This window comes from Chiloscyllium plagiosum, chromosome 15 (genome assembly GCF_004010195.1).
Source record: "Chiloscyllium plagiosum isolate BGI_BamShark_2017 chromosome 15, ASM401019v2, whole genome shotgun sequence".
In the NCBI taxonomy this organism is placed as follows: domain Eukaryota; kingdom Metazoa; phylum Chordata; class Chondrichthyes; order Orectolobiformes; family Hemiscylliidae; genus Chiloscyllium; species Chiloscyllium plagiosum.
In genome coordinates, this window is record NC_057724.1 from 47675884 (window position 1) to 47692887 (window position 17004).

Here is a 17004-nt window from a genome sequence, read left to right on the forward strand (position 1 = left end):
TGAAGTTTAGAATCCCTACAGTGAAGTTTAAAGTAGGTGGATGACACTTGAAATATCATAACAGTCAAGGCTATGGGCCAAGTGCTGGAAAGTGGGATGAGTGTAGATATGTTGATGCAGATTTGATGGATCAAAGGGCCTCTTCTGTGCAGTATGGAGGCAGTGGATCCCCTTCCTCAAGTCAAAAATGGGGATAAGCTTGGCTGGTTCTATAAGGAGAAAGTGAGGACTGCAGATGCTGGAGATCAGAGCTGAAAATGTGTTGCTGGAAAAGCGCAGCAGGTCAGGCAGCATCCAAGGAGCAGGAGAATCGACGTTTCGGGCATGAGCCCTTCTTCAGGAATGAGGAAAGTATGCCCAGAAGGCCCAGCAGACTCAGCCCTCCTCCCTACCTTTTATCTGAGCCTACTGGGTACGCTTTCCTCATTCTTGAAGAAGGGCTCATGCCCAAAACATCGATTCTCCTGCTCATTGGATGCTACCTAACCTGCTGCGCTTTTCCAGCAGCACATTTTCAGCTCTGGTTCTATAAGGGACTTAGTACCTGACATTGATTGGCTGACATCACGGGATAAGCTCTATCCATCAGGGTATAATGTACTGTTCTTGGAAGGAGCTAACCAGTTGTTTTCTAGTTCAACTCCACATTACTACAAAGCCTCCATAGGTACACAGTAATGTATACTTACTTTTATGTATAACCTGAGGTCTTGTAAAGGGCTGTCATAAAAATCAGATGTGATGACACTAGTTCTTCCATACTATATAATAAATCTATTATGTTTATGAAGACTGAATCTTCATTTTACTGGAAGAATTTTGTGGCTAGCTTTTCCCAATTGTTGTCAATAACTTAGACTAATTGAGTACCATTGAGAAAGGTTGGTGGCGGTAAATCTACCCACAGCATTTCTAACCAAAAAATACCATATATAACTGACCTGGTAACCCTTAACCCTGTGTTGATTTTATGGTCACCAGGCTATTCAGTGGCTCAGTGTGAGACCTAGACTTATCTTTATTCCTCCTCAGAGAGCTGTGAGGAAATAAGATGGCCAGCAGCCCTCTTACCCCATGAACGCCACTGGGAATGGTGGTCAGTACTAGGACTACATGTAGCCCATCACCCAGAGAAGCTGTAGAAATGACTGAAGATACGTGGGGGATTTTTGCTGGGGTCAGTCTGGCAGGCTCCTTTCAAAGGATTGGGTGGTCAGATTCATGAGGATGATGGGGCCATCCACACAGATGTGGGTTGGGAGTAATTCCCAAACAAGACACATCTCCATTAACATCTCAGTAGGGTTCAACTGGAGTGTTGCAATGTTACTTGGGCATTCCTATCACTGGTGAATTATCAACCAGCAGTTTGCAGAGGCCCTTCAGTAGATATTAACTGGCAAAATCCCAGGCAGAGGTGTTTAAGTGATAAGTATGATACCACTACTATGCCATTCTGATTTTATGCACCCACCCACCAGTTCACTCTCAATGAGAGGGTGACGAAACCATGAAATTCCTCTCACAGATTTTTCTTCGGGGTTGAACTGGAGACCGCATCCTAAAGTTTGACATCAAGATAACTCTGCCTTTGGAAGTGGAGTTGAGAGCCGAATACAGTATTTAATTAGGGCTGGGTGAGCTGCATTGAAAATTTGAATTGGAGCTGCAGGAGGTTGCACAGGAAGGATGAAGCTGTGGAGAAATATATTAACGCAAAGAAGCAATTTGAAATTAGTTTTAGAATTTTGTCTTTGTCAGCTTGTGGAATGATGTGTTGTCTGTATGGCATCAGGAAAACTGAACACTGAATTGTAAATTATTTGAAGAATGTGCAGGTATCATTACAATGTTCACACTCAGAGCATTTTGGTCCTTTGACATGAATTTAGGGCAACAGCAATCTTTTCAATTTGGATGTTTGTTTTTTTACAGTTTCACATAGCAGCCTTTAGATGATTTATACAACAGGGATTAAAAGATGGTTCTACCTCTGTGGCTTTGGATCTTGCAGAACTGACAATGATTGCCATGGGAACAGTTAAAACTGTTACTATGATCACATTGTTTTTACAGCCTTCCTGAGGGAAAGCAGATGACCTTTTTGATGTAAATGCTGCAGTCTCCTGATAAACAGAAATCCTTCATATCTAACACCAAGTGGCTTCATTTTTTTTCCAAGTACCATTGGTGCACTTTGGTTCACATATTCACTTTAATTCCTATCCGTTTTATTTTACCAGTCATTATCTGTTAAAAATAAACACATTAACAACTGTGCAGACAACGATAACACAAACACCTTAAGGCACTAAAAATAGTGCAGAAAAGTAATTATACCACAAGGTGTACCCACAGTTTATTGTTGAAGCTTGCAAAACATCCCCAACTTCAAGCTTATTGTGTACTTATAGAACATTACAATTGCACTGCTTTTTTTCTTTATTTAATTTTTGTGCTTACTGAGATATAGGATGTCAGTCTCTCATTCCTGCTGTTCTTGCATGGCTTAGGGCATGTGGCTGATTCCTCAAAAAATTCTTACAAGTTTCTTTCAAGACCCCAGGTTTTCATTTGGAGACCAAATCTTTTGGCCACTTTTATGTCCAGAGCGAAGAGTTTCAAACACACCTAACCCTCCAATTTTCATATTGTTGTCTGATATAACATTTAGTGGACTTGTACTTTTCTAAAAAAAGTTCTTTTAAGGGATGTGGGTCTCTCAGCAGGTACTTGTTGCCTGTACCTATTTCCCTTTGAGAAAGTGGTTGTGACTCATTTGCTTGAACTACTGTTGTCTATGTGGTGTAAGTACATGCGTAGTGATGTTAGAAGGTTTGGTTTGATAATCAGTGTTGATAGTTGGTAAATGACAGATAAGGCTGGTGTGGATCTTATGCACTGCTGGGAAAGTATAATCAGCCAATTTATCAAGAAAATGGGGGTCAGTCAGCTCAGTTTGGTGGACGGCTGGTTTGCATAACAAGGTAATGCCAACAAAATGGATTCAATTACCACACCAGTGAGGTTACGAGAAAGGGCTCTCCTCCTTACCCTCTCCTCTCATCTGGTGGACAATGACTATTAGTTGAGAGAGCAGCAGCAAGATGGTCCTTTGGAATAGCGTAACTTTACCTTCTTTTCAAAGAAAACAACACCTTTGTGACTTTTTAAGCATTCATTCCTTTCAGATGTGTAAGGAAACATTTATACTGATACCTATAGTGTATACACTTACTCCCAAATTGGCATAAACATAAAGAGTATTTTTATAACTTCCAAGGCTGAGGGATTAGAACAGAAAAATGCCATGAATAACCTGAAGGTATTATTAAAGTGCTTAAAATTTGAAATATGGGTAAGCTAAATGTCAATAGGTTTAATATTTCAAACTTAGAAGAAAGGTAATGGAAAGGCAGTTTAGATTTGACTGCAGGAGTATGGGCCCAGGTAAGCATGCAAATAGGCCTTAATTTTATAAGCGTATGCAAGCAGTAATTTAGTTAGTACTTGGCAAAATATTTGATGGTAAATATAATGCCAAGATATTGTGACCAGGTAAATAGCCTGCAAAAGTCTTTTTGAAATCTGTCCTATATTCCTTTGTAAACTGCCCTAATCTAAACATGTTAAGTAGTACATCAAATATATTACACTTTTCCCAAATAAATCCAAAGAACTTGGAGCATGCATCTTATACTCCATCACTTTAATTCTAGATGTATCACCTATGTCATCATACAGACAGTGTAGCCATCTTTTCAAAGCTGCATATCTTACCTATAAATTTACATTCAAATTATTTAACATACATCCTATGCTGCATTATTTAAAATTTAATTGAATATTTAAAGATATGATAGTTTCAATTATTTGGCTTCAATTATTTCTTTTGAAATAACAAATTAACTTGAAATAACAGTGGTATGTTAAAACAGACTTTGTACTCAGAAACAAACAATAAAATTTCTAACTGTGCAAATATGACACTATCCACACTATCTCATGGGTGGCTTTCTTATATTTTGACGAGAAAATAACTTTATGCCAAAACCTTCTAACAAGTTGTCTGGAAATAATCCCATAATTAGCTTTTTGGGTTCTATTTTTCTCATTTTAGGCATTTATTTATGGCCATATTTGGGAATTTTCATTCTTCTTAAAAGCTTAAATAATATTGCACTCTATACAAAATCAAAAATTAGTACTAATAACAGGGTTTGAAATTACATGGAGTCAAAATCTCTGGCTGTTTTTATGTCTAAATTGTTAAAGTATGCTAACATTAACTGTTGTAACAACAAAACTGTTATTTACATTTTGCGAGTTATGTGACTTATTACTTAACCAAAGAAAATATTCAAGCATACAAATCTCCCAAAAGGTGTGAAAGCTTTACTTAAAAGCAATTGTTGTTTTTTAGTCAGCATTTTCACATAACTGTAATGTTGAGGGTTACATAAAGAAACAGGACAGAACATTCTTCCTGAGAAGTGATAGGGCAGGTGGTGGGATGGAAGATATTCAGGCAGTTTGGCATCAGGAAGATACCTACCGTCTTGGCACACCACAGGAATTAGGTTCTATGCAGAAGGGCCCAGTCTTCACTTTCTCACCCCACCGCCAATTGGGATTTATAAGTGGTCAATGAACAATCATTTAAGGGCCTCTTCATGGTGAAAATGCTGGTAAGTCTTCTTGACTGGTGAACCAGTCTGCCTGCTGGGCTGGGCTGGGCTGGGTTGGGTTGTGTGATGGTGGCGTGTCTCAATCTACCCCAGTCTGGGGGTAATCAGGGCAGTGATGGTTAGCAAGAAGTAGCCAATAAAATCCAATCCAATTGCCCGTAACTACAATCCTATGACTTCCTATCCAAGAGAATCCTCTACCCTGTGATTTCCCTGAAAAGTAACCTATCATGAGCATTGTTCCTGGACTTTGCCATTACTGAGCTGTGAACAGCCCTCAGTCTCTAAGTGGCACTGTGATTCACAGTGTCTGCCAAACTCTGACTGGCCAGCAACTTTCAGCAGAATAGGACATTACTGTTCCAGGAAGTGGCCAACTGGTGACTAGGTAGGTGCTTGATCAGCTCAAGAGCCTTTCCCATTTGGAATGGTCGGGCGTGTCCTGTACATTTTGATGCCTGCCATTACAACTGGCAAAAGAAAATGTCAGATGATCCACAGTTTCAAAGGTTTGTCTTAATTGACACATTGCACTTTAAATTGTGTAGCACACAATCGAAAAATAAATATAAAATTATTAATTACAATAGCAAGTCTCAAAGGATGGGGATAATTTGATATTGTGACATATGTGGAATGATTTGTCCAATTTTTGAAGGAACAAATGGTTTAAGTGGATGATCAGAAAGATTAGTGTAATTGAGAAAAGGCTTTCAACTTGTCTCGCTCATCATACTGTAGAAACCTATGGTCTCCCAGTCATTGGGCTGGACTTCTGCAGATTTGGGGCTGTGAATTTTTTAAAATGATAGGTGGGACCTGATTTCAGGATTCCTGACTCCCTCAATTTTCATCAGCGTGGGATAAGAGTCTGCACTCTGCATTTCCTTCCTGGCTTGCTTCATTCTGGGGATAGACTTAGCTCCACATAACTTTTAAGGAATCAGGCCAGCTTTTCAAGAACTCATGATTCACAGCCACATAGAGGTTTCATGAACCATACTCTGGAAGAGGGGACCTTATGAATGGCAAGTTCAAAGGTCTTCCCATGTGCCTATGTCAACCTGTGGCTATCCACCCATCCTAATTGCTCCTTGTATCCTCCATGCCAACCTATACACTTCCCTCACTCCCAATGGCCTTTCATACCTTTCATATCAACCAATGACACTTCTGTCTTTATTCTCTCAGTATGCACACTGTACAGAGCCAATTAATAACAATGGCATGTTTGGAAAAGGAAAACAAACAAGCCTTCATGTTTTCCTTTTGAAGAAAACTTCCTTTAATACAGCCCTGTGAAAATGTCAACAATCCAGATGTTTAAACTATTAATAGCAGAGACTACAAGCATATTATGCCACTTTATCTCATGTAAACAAATACTGATGTATTTTCTCAATTACTCAAAGTGAAAAGCTCTCAATCATGCAGTGGCTTCCTTTGGGTACAGCAGTTTCAACAGACTAATGGATTCCTGGGCTCTCAGCAAGTAGACATAATGAGGGGAGAAGTTGGAGGACCACATCAGGGCACGGAGAGGTCATAGTTTCCCATGAATAGGACATGTGGAGTATGTGAAGGAATTTGAGGGGTGAGGGCTGGATGACCTAACTTCTGTAATTATACTAAGAAGGAGGTCCCCTAGCACCGAGACAAGTCTTTTAAACAGCCTGTCAGCACTCAGCAAACCTGTGGCTGCCTCCAAACTGCTTATTAGGGTACTGGGCTAATTCCAGTTAGCATCCGCCATCCTCAAACAAAAATCCTACTGTAGGCACTTTGTCCAGAAGTGGGCACACCAAGCCAACAAATTTCTAAACTCCCACTACAGTGTTCTAAGGTGAAAACCTAGCCCACCATATCCAATTCCTCCTGGATTGTTCCAGTTGTTTATTTGCCTCAGTTAACCAGTCTGGAAACCACTCTAATCTCGCTATGCTCCATTATGTTAATTCCAGACATGCCTTTTTCCAAAGTTTGTGAGAAGATTTGTAGCTCGGGTGCTCGTTCGCCAAGCTAGGAATTTGTGTTGCAGACGTTTCGTCCCCTGTCTAGGTGACTTCCTCAGTGCTTGGGAGCCTCCTGTGAAGCGCTTCTGTGATCTTTCCTCCGGCATTTGTAGAGGTTTGAATCTGCCGCTTCCGGTTGTCAGTTCCAGCTGTCCGTTGCAGTGGTCGGTATATTGGGTCAAGGTCAATGTGCTTATTGACCGAATCTGTGCATAGTGCCCATGCCTCCACCTAGACAGGGGACAAAACGTCTGCAACACAAATTCCCAGCTCGGCGAACAGAACCACAACAATGCCTTTTTCCAGTTTGTACTTCAATTCCTACAATTGAATTTGAAATTAGAACCATGCTCTGGATTAGAGCTGAAAATGTGTTGCTGGAAAAGCGCAGCAGGTCAGGCAGCATCCAGGGAACAGGAGAATCGACGTTTCGGGCATAAGCCCTTCCTGCTCTGATCTTCAGCATCTGCAGTCCTCACTTTCTCCCCATGCTCTGGATTAGTCTTGTTTGTTCCACTCAGTGGGAAATAAAAGTAATTCTGGCTAATATTGAATTGTCAGCCCTATTTTTAACTTTTTACAGCTTTCTTTGGTTTTGAATTTACATCCTGAATAACTATTAGACCACTTTAAGACTCACTTTCAGTTACGTCCGTTGAAGACTAAAAGCAATGATTCTTAATCCTTGCATTTAACACAATCTTTTGACACTAGGGATCAGCCTGTCACAGTTCCTTTCACATCTCCAGAACTTGCAGTTTCCTTGTGTCTTGGTGATCACAACAAACATTATTGTTGAAGATATTGGCTGGGTTACTTGCAGCTTCAGCATAATAGCCTTGGATTTATAACCCAACTGAATTAGCAATAGATAAGCGTGTACATTTTTAAAGTCGGCATGAACTGAAGATATAGTGAAAAAGCACTGATTTATGAAACAGGATTGGAATTTTGTTTCCAGTGGCTGCCTGATTGATTTGTCATTGTCTAAAAAGCTCTTGTATGGAAGTTTGTCACTGTCCAGTATGGCACAAGAAAGGCAGTGATGTTGCCTTAATATGTGATCAGGCAGTATGCAAGGAGCAGGAGAATCAACGTTTGGGGGGTAGGCCCTTCACCAGGAATGAGGCTGGTGGACCGGGGCACAATCCTCATTCCTGATAAAGGGCTTATGCCCAAAACAACGATTCTGCTCCTCGGATGCTGCGTGACCTGCTGTGCTTTCCCAGCAACACACTCTCGACTCTGATCTCCGGTATCTGCTGTCCTCACTTTCTCTAATATGTGATTACTCTGGGAAGCCTGAGACCAGCACAAAATTGTGAACCAGGTCTCACGTAAACAATCTGGGAGATCTGACTTTGTCCCTGTTACATCTCCATGGTCAGTTGCACTTCTGTATGAGTGAGTTTCAGGTCACCTGCTTCAGTAGCTTGAAGTGGCTACTCGGAATGGGGACAATTATGGTCAAAAGCATTATGGTAGGGGGTATGGTTGGGGCAAAAGAAAAATGGAGCAGGAGGAACACAATTTTTGGCTCTGTGTTTTTTTTTCTAATGTTAATTTTACTGAAAATGTAAATGCAAAGCCTTGTAGCACTGCTGTGACTTAAGGGCATTGCATAACACTTTACAATCACCGAGGACTTTTTAAAGTGTAGTTTCTGTTGTAATGTGGGAAACAAGACAGTCAATTTGTACACAGTAAGCTTCCATAAATGACAATAATGATCTGATAATATGTTTTAATGATCTTGATTGATGGAGAAAAATTATTGGATAAATTAAACAGCCCCTTTTTGGTTGAACTGATTTCAAGGATGTAACATGAGTGGCACTGGGTAGCAGGATGGCTCACTGGTTAGCACAGCTGCCTCACAGTGCCAGGGACCCGGGTTCAATCCCTTGGGCGACTGTCTGTGTGGAGTTTGCACATTCTCCTGTGTCTGTGTGGGTTTCCTCCAGGTGCTCCAGTTTCGTCCCACAATCCAAAGGTGTGCAGGTCAGGTGAATTGGCCATGGGAAATTGCTAAGTCAGGGGTAAATGTAGGTGAATGGGTCTGGGTGGGTTACTCTTCGGAGGGTCACTGTGGACTTGTTGGGCCGATGGGCCTGTTTCCATACTGTTGGGAATCTAATCTAAGACATAGGCAAGGTGAAGCTGAGCTCTGTAGTTTAGGTATCTGCACTGTTCCTTGGATCACCAACTTCCCAAAAGGTCATAAAACAGCTGGTTGTTTTTCCATTTATGCTATAGTTTGATAAATAGTCCAATCAAGTTTCAATCTTTGTTCCCTGACATTAGCTCACATTACAAGTAAAACAGTTACAACTACATCTGGTTTCTACTCCTTATGTATTAATGGTCAAATTTGATTAGATCAAATAGATTACAGTAATAAAGCTTCTAGGCTTTTCAAAAGATTTAAATATTAGATAACTTCTCAAGGTTAGAAAGATGCAAGTTGTTATATAAGATGTTTTTAATATTTTAAGGGTGATGATGTTCTGGACAGGAGCTCTGAGTTGATTTATTCTGGGGAAATGACATGGATTTACCAGCCTTATGGACGGAACCAGCAGAGGACGTTCTTCCTATTTGACCATCAATTGGTGATGTGTAAAAAGGTAAGACACTTTTATTGTGGATACTCTGTTTGTGGTTATCTGATTATGGTGAGAACAAGAAATAAGCTCCAATAAGGAACATTTTTTGACTATTTTGTTTCACCTTTAAGAAAACTTCACACCCACCACGTTGCTGTTACAATGTGGGGCAAAAACTGAAAGACTACAATTAGCCTCAGAGTCTATCTGTCAGCGAAATACACAAAACATCCAGCATGTCAGTTTTCTGTCCACTGAGCCCAGCTGATGAACAAACTCCTCGGGTAGATGATGGTGCTGTGCTGGTAACTGAGGAGCTGTGTGCAAGAAGGCGTCTATGGATGAAAAAAATGTATTCATTTACATTCATTTTAAGGGACTTTAAGTGTCCTTAAAACTCCAGAAATCATGTCCACGGTGCACCACATTCTTCTGAGGTGAAATGTGTTGAACGTCACATTGATGAGTGCGTGCAGTAGGTAGATCATCATGTCAGTGAGCGTGCAATGTTGATTTGATGTCAGTGCTACCATTTGGAGCTCAGTGCTCTAGCTAACACCCTCTCTTAAAGAGTGGAACATGCATTCAGGAGGAGAAAAAGTTTCTAAATAGCATTATTGAAAAAGATAATTAACTGCTTACAGATTAGTTACTTGTTCTTTTATTTTTTTTCAGTTCCTGCATTTTAGTGCTATCCATTTTCAAAGTCTAGAGGGAGTCAGATGAAAGGTTGTGAAAGGGTTTTAATAGACTTTAAGGCTTTTACACTATCATTTGTTCAGGATATGAGTGCAGTGGTAGTTTTTTGACTTAGATTACTGCATAACTTGGAAAATGAAGAGAGACCACAAAGTTCAGGACAAATTGATGGGAAAAAAAGGAGGGGAAGAAAAGCTCAGATGTTCAGAGAATCATTTTCCAATCTAATTCTGTGTGGGCAATATTGTATGAAGTATCTCTGCTTTATCAGGATGTCCACACATTGAAATGTGTAAACTGTTTGAGCCACAATTAGAGACTCAGAACAGGACAAAAACCATATTAGCACTGACTGTGAAGGGAGCTGTGATAGTTACATTGTGTGTGTCTGATATTTACTGGGTTGAAGATGCATGCAATGTCTTGGAGTTCTGCTTTTGTATAAAGACCACAGAGGCGCTCCCTACAGCAGAAGCCGATTGTAATTTGTTCTCTGTTGTCAGAGTCAAAAAGGTGAGGTGAGCAGTGCCTTCATTCGCATTGTGAGCATATATTGTTGGTGCCATAAAATAATATAGTTAAAAATCGCACAACACCAGGTTATAGTCCACCAGGTGTATTTGGAAGTACAAGGTTTCAGAGCTAGTTACCTGATGAAGGAGCACCTGTTTGACTCTAACCTGGTGTTGTGTGATTTTTAACTTTGTCCACACCAGTCCAACATTGGCACCACCACATCATAAAATAATATGGAAGCCATGTTATTTTGCAGGTGCTAGATGCCAACTGTGCCCTATACCGAACTGGAAGGAATTCAGTTCCTTCAGTGTATGTCCATGGGTGATGCATCATGCAGGTCACATGGTATCTGGGCAGCAGTCATAATGCCTTTGCTCTTTAACAGTTTGCTATGCCTGTAGCTTTTGAGGCACTACAGCAAACCAAAGAGTGGCTACTAAGCACCAACAGCTATCCACTGACTGTATGGGTGATGACTCTTGTGCAAAGTCATACTAAAACAATGCTTACAATACTGAATCTCTCTGGAAGAATCCTGCAGAAGTTGTCAACTCTTCATGCAGATGTCAAGGTTTGAAATAGTGTGAAAAATGTGGTATAGCTGCACCATCAACTATAGCTGCTATCACCAGGAGAAAGTGAGGACTGCAGATGCTGGAAATCAGAGTCAAAACTTGTGGTGCTGGAAAAGCACAGCCAGTCAGGCAGTATCTGAGGAGCAGGAGAGTCAATGTTTCGAGCATAAGCTCTTCATCAGGAATGCCTGATGCTCAAGCTTATGCTTGAAACGTTGGCTCTCCTGCTCTTCGGATACTGTCTAACTGGCTGTGTTTTTCCAGCTGCTATCACCAGCCATGTGACAAACAGCTGAAGAACAGGAAAATCATCAGGGAAAAGGAGGAGGAGAAGGGGGCAACTTAGATAGCTCCTTTAAACCAGAGCTATTTGTAAATAACTCATTCAAGGGCTACACCAATAACTACAAGCCCAATCCATCGCTTACCTACTCCCCCACATATTGCCTTCCCTCTGTCACTGATCCAACACTGCATCCACTTGACCTTAATAAAACATGTAAAGTCTATTGAAAAAGATAGTCAACATAATTTTCTTTAAGTAGTATCATATCAAATTGCAAATAAAAATGAGCCAGTCATTCCCATGTATCCATTCCCAGTTCCTCCCTTCATACATGATTCTTTATGCTAGTCCCCCTTACACCATGCTGTATCATGGCTGGTGGAGGGCTGCTGACATACAATGGGACAGATTGCAGGAATACTTGGCAGGACTGTCAGGAGAAGCTCTGTGGCGAAAAGGCCCATCTTTGGACTTCACCATTTCAGCATGGACAGCATCATTCTGGGCTGGCTGCCTGACAGGCAACAGCAAGAACACTGACAGAGTGCGAGGAGTGAGAGGAGGAATGGTTTATTCTTGAGAGAGGAGAGCAAACTTCCTTAGTGACACCTCAGCAGTTCTAGTCATCTGTTGGAAAGCAGATTGTTGGATGACAGCAGTCTGGTGTTCAGATGCTGCTGTTTGTGCTGTAGAAACAAGACTGACCATCAGATGGTATATTGGTGATGGGTTCTTTAGTGAATGAATGAAATTGGCCATCATTTCTAACATGGGAAGGATCAGCTTCAAGCTTTGTGCCAACACTGTGCAAGTTGGTGCAGGATACCTCTCTGCTCATTAACATTGACCACAGGCTCTCTGGCTGACTTCCCAATGTATCAAGTATTTGGTTTGCATACCTATTAATATTTTCCTGTAATCCACAACAATAAAGGCCTTTTTAGATTAAATTAGATACCCTACAGTTTGGAAACAGGTCATTCAGCCCAACAAGTCCACAGTGACCCTCAGAAGAGCAACCCACCCAGACCCATTCCTTCACCCTTTCTTTACCCCTGACTAATGCACCTAACAGTATGGGTTATTCACCTGGCCTGCACATCTTTGGATTGTGGGAAGAAACCGGAGTACCCAGAGGAAACCCATGAATTATCCCTTTATAGGAACTGCTGTTATTTAATCCAGGTGCAACTTCACTCTGCAGTAAAGCTTGCCTTCTGCCCTAATTGTAACCTATGTGTGCCCAGTGTTTGATCACTTTTAAGACCTCCTCTATTATAGCCTCTAAGCTTTGTGCATGGGAAATCATGTCTCACAAACTTGATTGAGTTTTTTTGAAGATGTATAAAAGAAGATTGATGAGGGCAGAGTGGTGGACATGATCTAAATGGACTTCAGTAAGGCATTCGACAAGGTTCCCCATGGGACACTGGTTAGCAAGGTTAAATCTCATGGAATACAGGGTGAACTAGTCATTTAGATACAGAACTGGCTCAAAGGTAGAAGACAGAGAGTGATGGTGGAGGGTTGTTTTTCAGACTGGAGGCCTGTGACCAGTGGATTGCCACAAGGATCGGTGCTGGGTCCATTACTTTTCATCATTTATATAAACGATTTGGATGTGAGCACAAGAGGTATAGTTGACACCAAAGTTGGAGGTGTAGTGGACAGCGAAGAGAGTTACCTCAGATTACAATGGGATTTTGATCAGATGGGCCAATGGGCTGACAAGTGGCAGATGGAGTTTAATTTAGATAAATGTGAAGTGCTGCATTTTGGGAAAGCAAATCTTAGCAGGACTTATACACTTAATGGTAAGGTCCTAGGGAGTGTTGCTGAACAAAGAGACCTTGGAGTGCAGGTTCATAGCTCCTTGAAAGTGGAATTGAAGGTAAATAGGATAGTGAAGAAGGCATTTGGTATACTTTCCTTTATTGGTCAGAGTATTGCGTACAGGAGTTGGGAGGTCATGTTGCAGCTGTACAGGATGTTGGTTAGGCCACCTTTGTAATATTACATGCAATTCTGGTCTCCTTCCTATCGGAAGGAGGTTGTGAAACTTGAAAGGGTTCAGAAAAGATTTACAAGGATATTGCCAGAGTTGGAGAAATTGAGCTATAGGGAGAGGCTGAATAGGCTGGGGCTGTTTTCCCTGGAGCATCGGAGGCTGAGGGGTGACCTTATAGAGGTTTATAAAATCATGAGGGGCATGGATAGGACAAATAGACAAAGTCTTTTCCCTAGAGTGGGGAGTCCAGAACTAGAGGGCATAGGTTTAGGGTGAGAGGGGAATGATATAAAAGAGACCTAAGGGGCAACTTGTTCATGCAGGACATATATGGAATGAGCTGCCAGAGGAAGTGGTGGAGGCTAGTACAATTGCAACATTTAAAAGTAATTTGAATGGGTATATGAATCGAAAGGGTTCGGAGGTATATGGGCCAGGTGCAGGCAGGTGGGACCAGATTCGGTTGGGATATCTGGTCGACATGGACAAGTTGGATCAAAGGATCTGATTCCGTGCTGTACATCTCTATGACTCTGTATATCAGTAGTATGTAAGCAACATCAGAATCTGAACTGGTGACTGAGAGTTTGAAATTAAGAGACAACGCTGTGTTATCATAATCACCCTCTTCGTGTTCCTCCACTGTCTGATTAGTATGTGCCTCACTGGAATCTAAAAGGAATAGGCAAAAAGCAATGTTTATGGTACATATTATGGTTATAACATCTGCCGTGTGTAAATTAGATGCGATGGGAAGCATGAAGAAGGCTACCTGCATTTCACAGGGATCATTCCCTCGGGCTATCCTAGTCCATTCTACGACCACCAACACCAACCACCCCCCTCCCGGCAGCACCTTCTTGTGGAACCGCAGAAAATGCAACATTTGTCCCTTCGCCTCCTCCCTGCTCACCATCCAAGGGCCTAAACAGTCTTTCCAGATGAAGCAGCATTTCACCTGTACCTCCTCCAATCTTGTGGATTGTATTCGCTGCACCCAATGTGACCTATTCTAGATTGGAGAAACCACACACAGACTGGGTGACCGCTTTGCTGAATGCTTCCAGTCTGTGTGCAAGCATGACCCTGACCTTCTTGTAGCCAGTCATTTTAACACAGCATCCTATTCACTTGTCTGTTCTCGGCATGCTGTAGTGTTCCAGTGAATCACAGCGCAAACTGGAGGAACAACATCTCATTTTCAGACTGGGCACTTTACAGCCTTCTGGACTTAATATTGAGTTCAACACCTTCAAATTGTAAACCAACTCCCATTCCTTCCCTTTTTTTTAACTTGTTATATTCTGTTATTACGTCAATCCCTGGACATTGTTAGAGAGGGAGCACACATTGCACACTTGAAGCTTCATGTGCTCAGTGGGTACCCTAGGCAGTGGAGTGCAGCAGTATCCCCTCCAATGATATCTTAATTTAAAGTTCCCTAACCTTTCTATGAAAATCTGAATCAAGCTACAGTGTCCTTTCTTTAAATTTGTTTTGATTTGTTAAATTTGGTCTTATTATTTTCATTTATCAAAATGAACTTAAATGTGTACATACAGAGCAGACAGCCTACACTGAGGGATTGACAGAATGGAGATGTAAACTCTGTGGCAAATAACAAACAATCTTTGCCAAGGCATTCTAGTCGCGGTATATTCTGCACTGAGAGACTTGGAGGTTCTCTTATATTGGATATGAGTCCTGACTGATAGAAATTATTGGAAAGTGAGTAATGATGGTGCTCTTTGTTGTACTTGACATTTGGAGATGCATCCAGTATTCATGGGTACTTGTTCAAGGTGATTGAACTTCTTGAAGAAGTACATTCAGATTCTTGAGTATTGTACTTTGGTATTCATGCCTTAGCTATCAGCTCCCAAAGGCAGAACTTCTGGACCCTTGCAGGTATGGTTAGATTAGATTCCCTACAGTGTGGAAACAGGCTCTTTGGCCCAACAAGTCCACACCGATCCTCTGAAGACTAACCCACCCAGACTTACTTCCTTCTGACTAATGCACCTGACACAATGGGCAATTTATCATGGTCAATTCACCTAACCTGGACATCTTTGGACTGTGGGAGGAAACCGGAGCACCCGGAGGAAACCTACGCTGACACTGGGAGAATGTGCAAACTCCACACAGACAGTCGCCCGAGGCTGGAATTGAACCTGGGTACCTGGTGCTGTGAGGCTGTAGTGCTAACCACTGAGCCACCATGCCACCGTATAGGGCATTTAGTCTACTCACCAGTCCTCTGCTAATTAACTCTTCGTGCAACATCAGGCGTGTGGCATGCTTACCTTTATTGGTTGGAGAACTGAGTCCAAGAGTCAAAATATTACATTGCAGCTTTATAACACTTTGGCTAGGCCACACTTAGAGTATTGCATTCAGTTCTGGTTACCACACTACAAGAAGGATGTGGAGGCTTTGGAAAGGTTGCAGAAGAGGTTTACCAGGATGCTGCCTGGATTAGAGGGTATGAGCTGTAAGGAGAGGCTAGAAAAACTCATGTTATTTTCTCTGCAGCAGCAGGAGCTGAGAGGAGACTTGATAGAAATCGGTACAACTATGAGATACATAGGTAGGGTTGACGGTCAGAATCTGAGCTCAAATGTCTAAAACTAGGGGGCAAGCATTTAAGGTGAGAAGGGCAAAGTTCAAAGGAGATGTGGGGTCAAGCTTTTTACACAGACAGTGGTAGGAGCCTGGAATACACTGCCAGGAAAGGTCGAGGAGACAGATATGATATGGGCATTTAAGGGACTTTTAGGTAGCACCTAAATATGTAAGGAGTAGAGGGATCTGGACCAAGGGCAGGCAGAAGGGATTAGTCAAGTTTGGTATCATATTTGACAAAACATCATGGGCAGAAGGGCCTGTTCCTGTGCTATACTGTTTATGTTCTATGTTTAATCTGTTACACTTGCATGCTGTTTCACAGGGTGGGTGCACTTTCCTCATGACTGACAACAGGGAGGAATTTATGATTTTGAGACTCTTGCCAATGTACGCACTCAGTGAACAGCATGGATGAGTGCATATTTAATTGTGGATTGAAATAGGAAAAGGACTATTTTAAAAACAAAGGTTTGTGGAGAGGATTGCTGCACCTTTACATAAAAATGGAGGAACATAGGAAAAAGCAGCAGGAGTAGGTCATTCCGTCCTTCAGATCTGTTTTGTCATTCAACAAGATGATGGGTGATCATCCAGCTCAGTACAGGTCATTCTGCTTTAACACACATTTCATCAAAGCAAATTTGCTGTAATGTGATTGACACATTGGAGGTGCTGTTTCGAAAGCGTGAACTTTTAAATCATGTGTTGGCTGTAACATGATGACATCGCCATCAATTTTTCTATCACATGGGGTTGCAAAAGATAGCAACCATTGCAGTAGAGAAGAACTGCCTGTACCCTGATCCCACTTTTCCCCATAACCTTTACTCCCTTTAGCCCTTTAGCAACTTGCAGAGAATTCCACAAGTTGACAATTCTCTGGATGGGAAGTTTCTCCTTATCTCAGTGTTGAATGGCCTACCCCATATCCTTAAACTGTGACACTGGGTTCTGGATTCCCAAGTGAATGGGAAATTCTTTCC

At 41.6% G+C, this 17004-nt stretch overlaps 1 protein-coding gene across 4 annotated transcripts in view; it reads left to right on the plus strand.

Annotated features, from left to right (window-relative positions):
• Window positions 1-17004, plus strand: part of arhgef9a (Cdc42 guanine nucleotide exchange factor (GEF) 9a) — a 270976-nt gene that overhangs the window by 177900 nt on the left and 76072 nt on the right. For all 4 annotated transcript variants that reach the window (XM_043704850.1, XM_043704851.1, XM_043704853.1 and 1 more), the window contains exon 7: window positions 9196-9327. In XM_043704850.1, the coding sequence (XP_043560785.1) occupies window positions 9196-9327 (132 nt within the window). The remainder of the gene's footprint in view (window positions 1-9195; window positions 9328-17004) is intronic.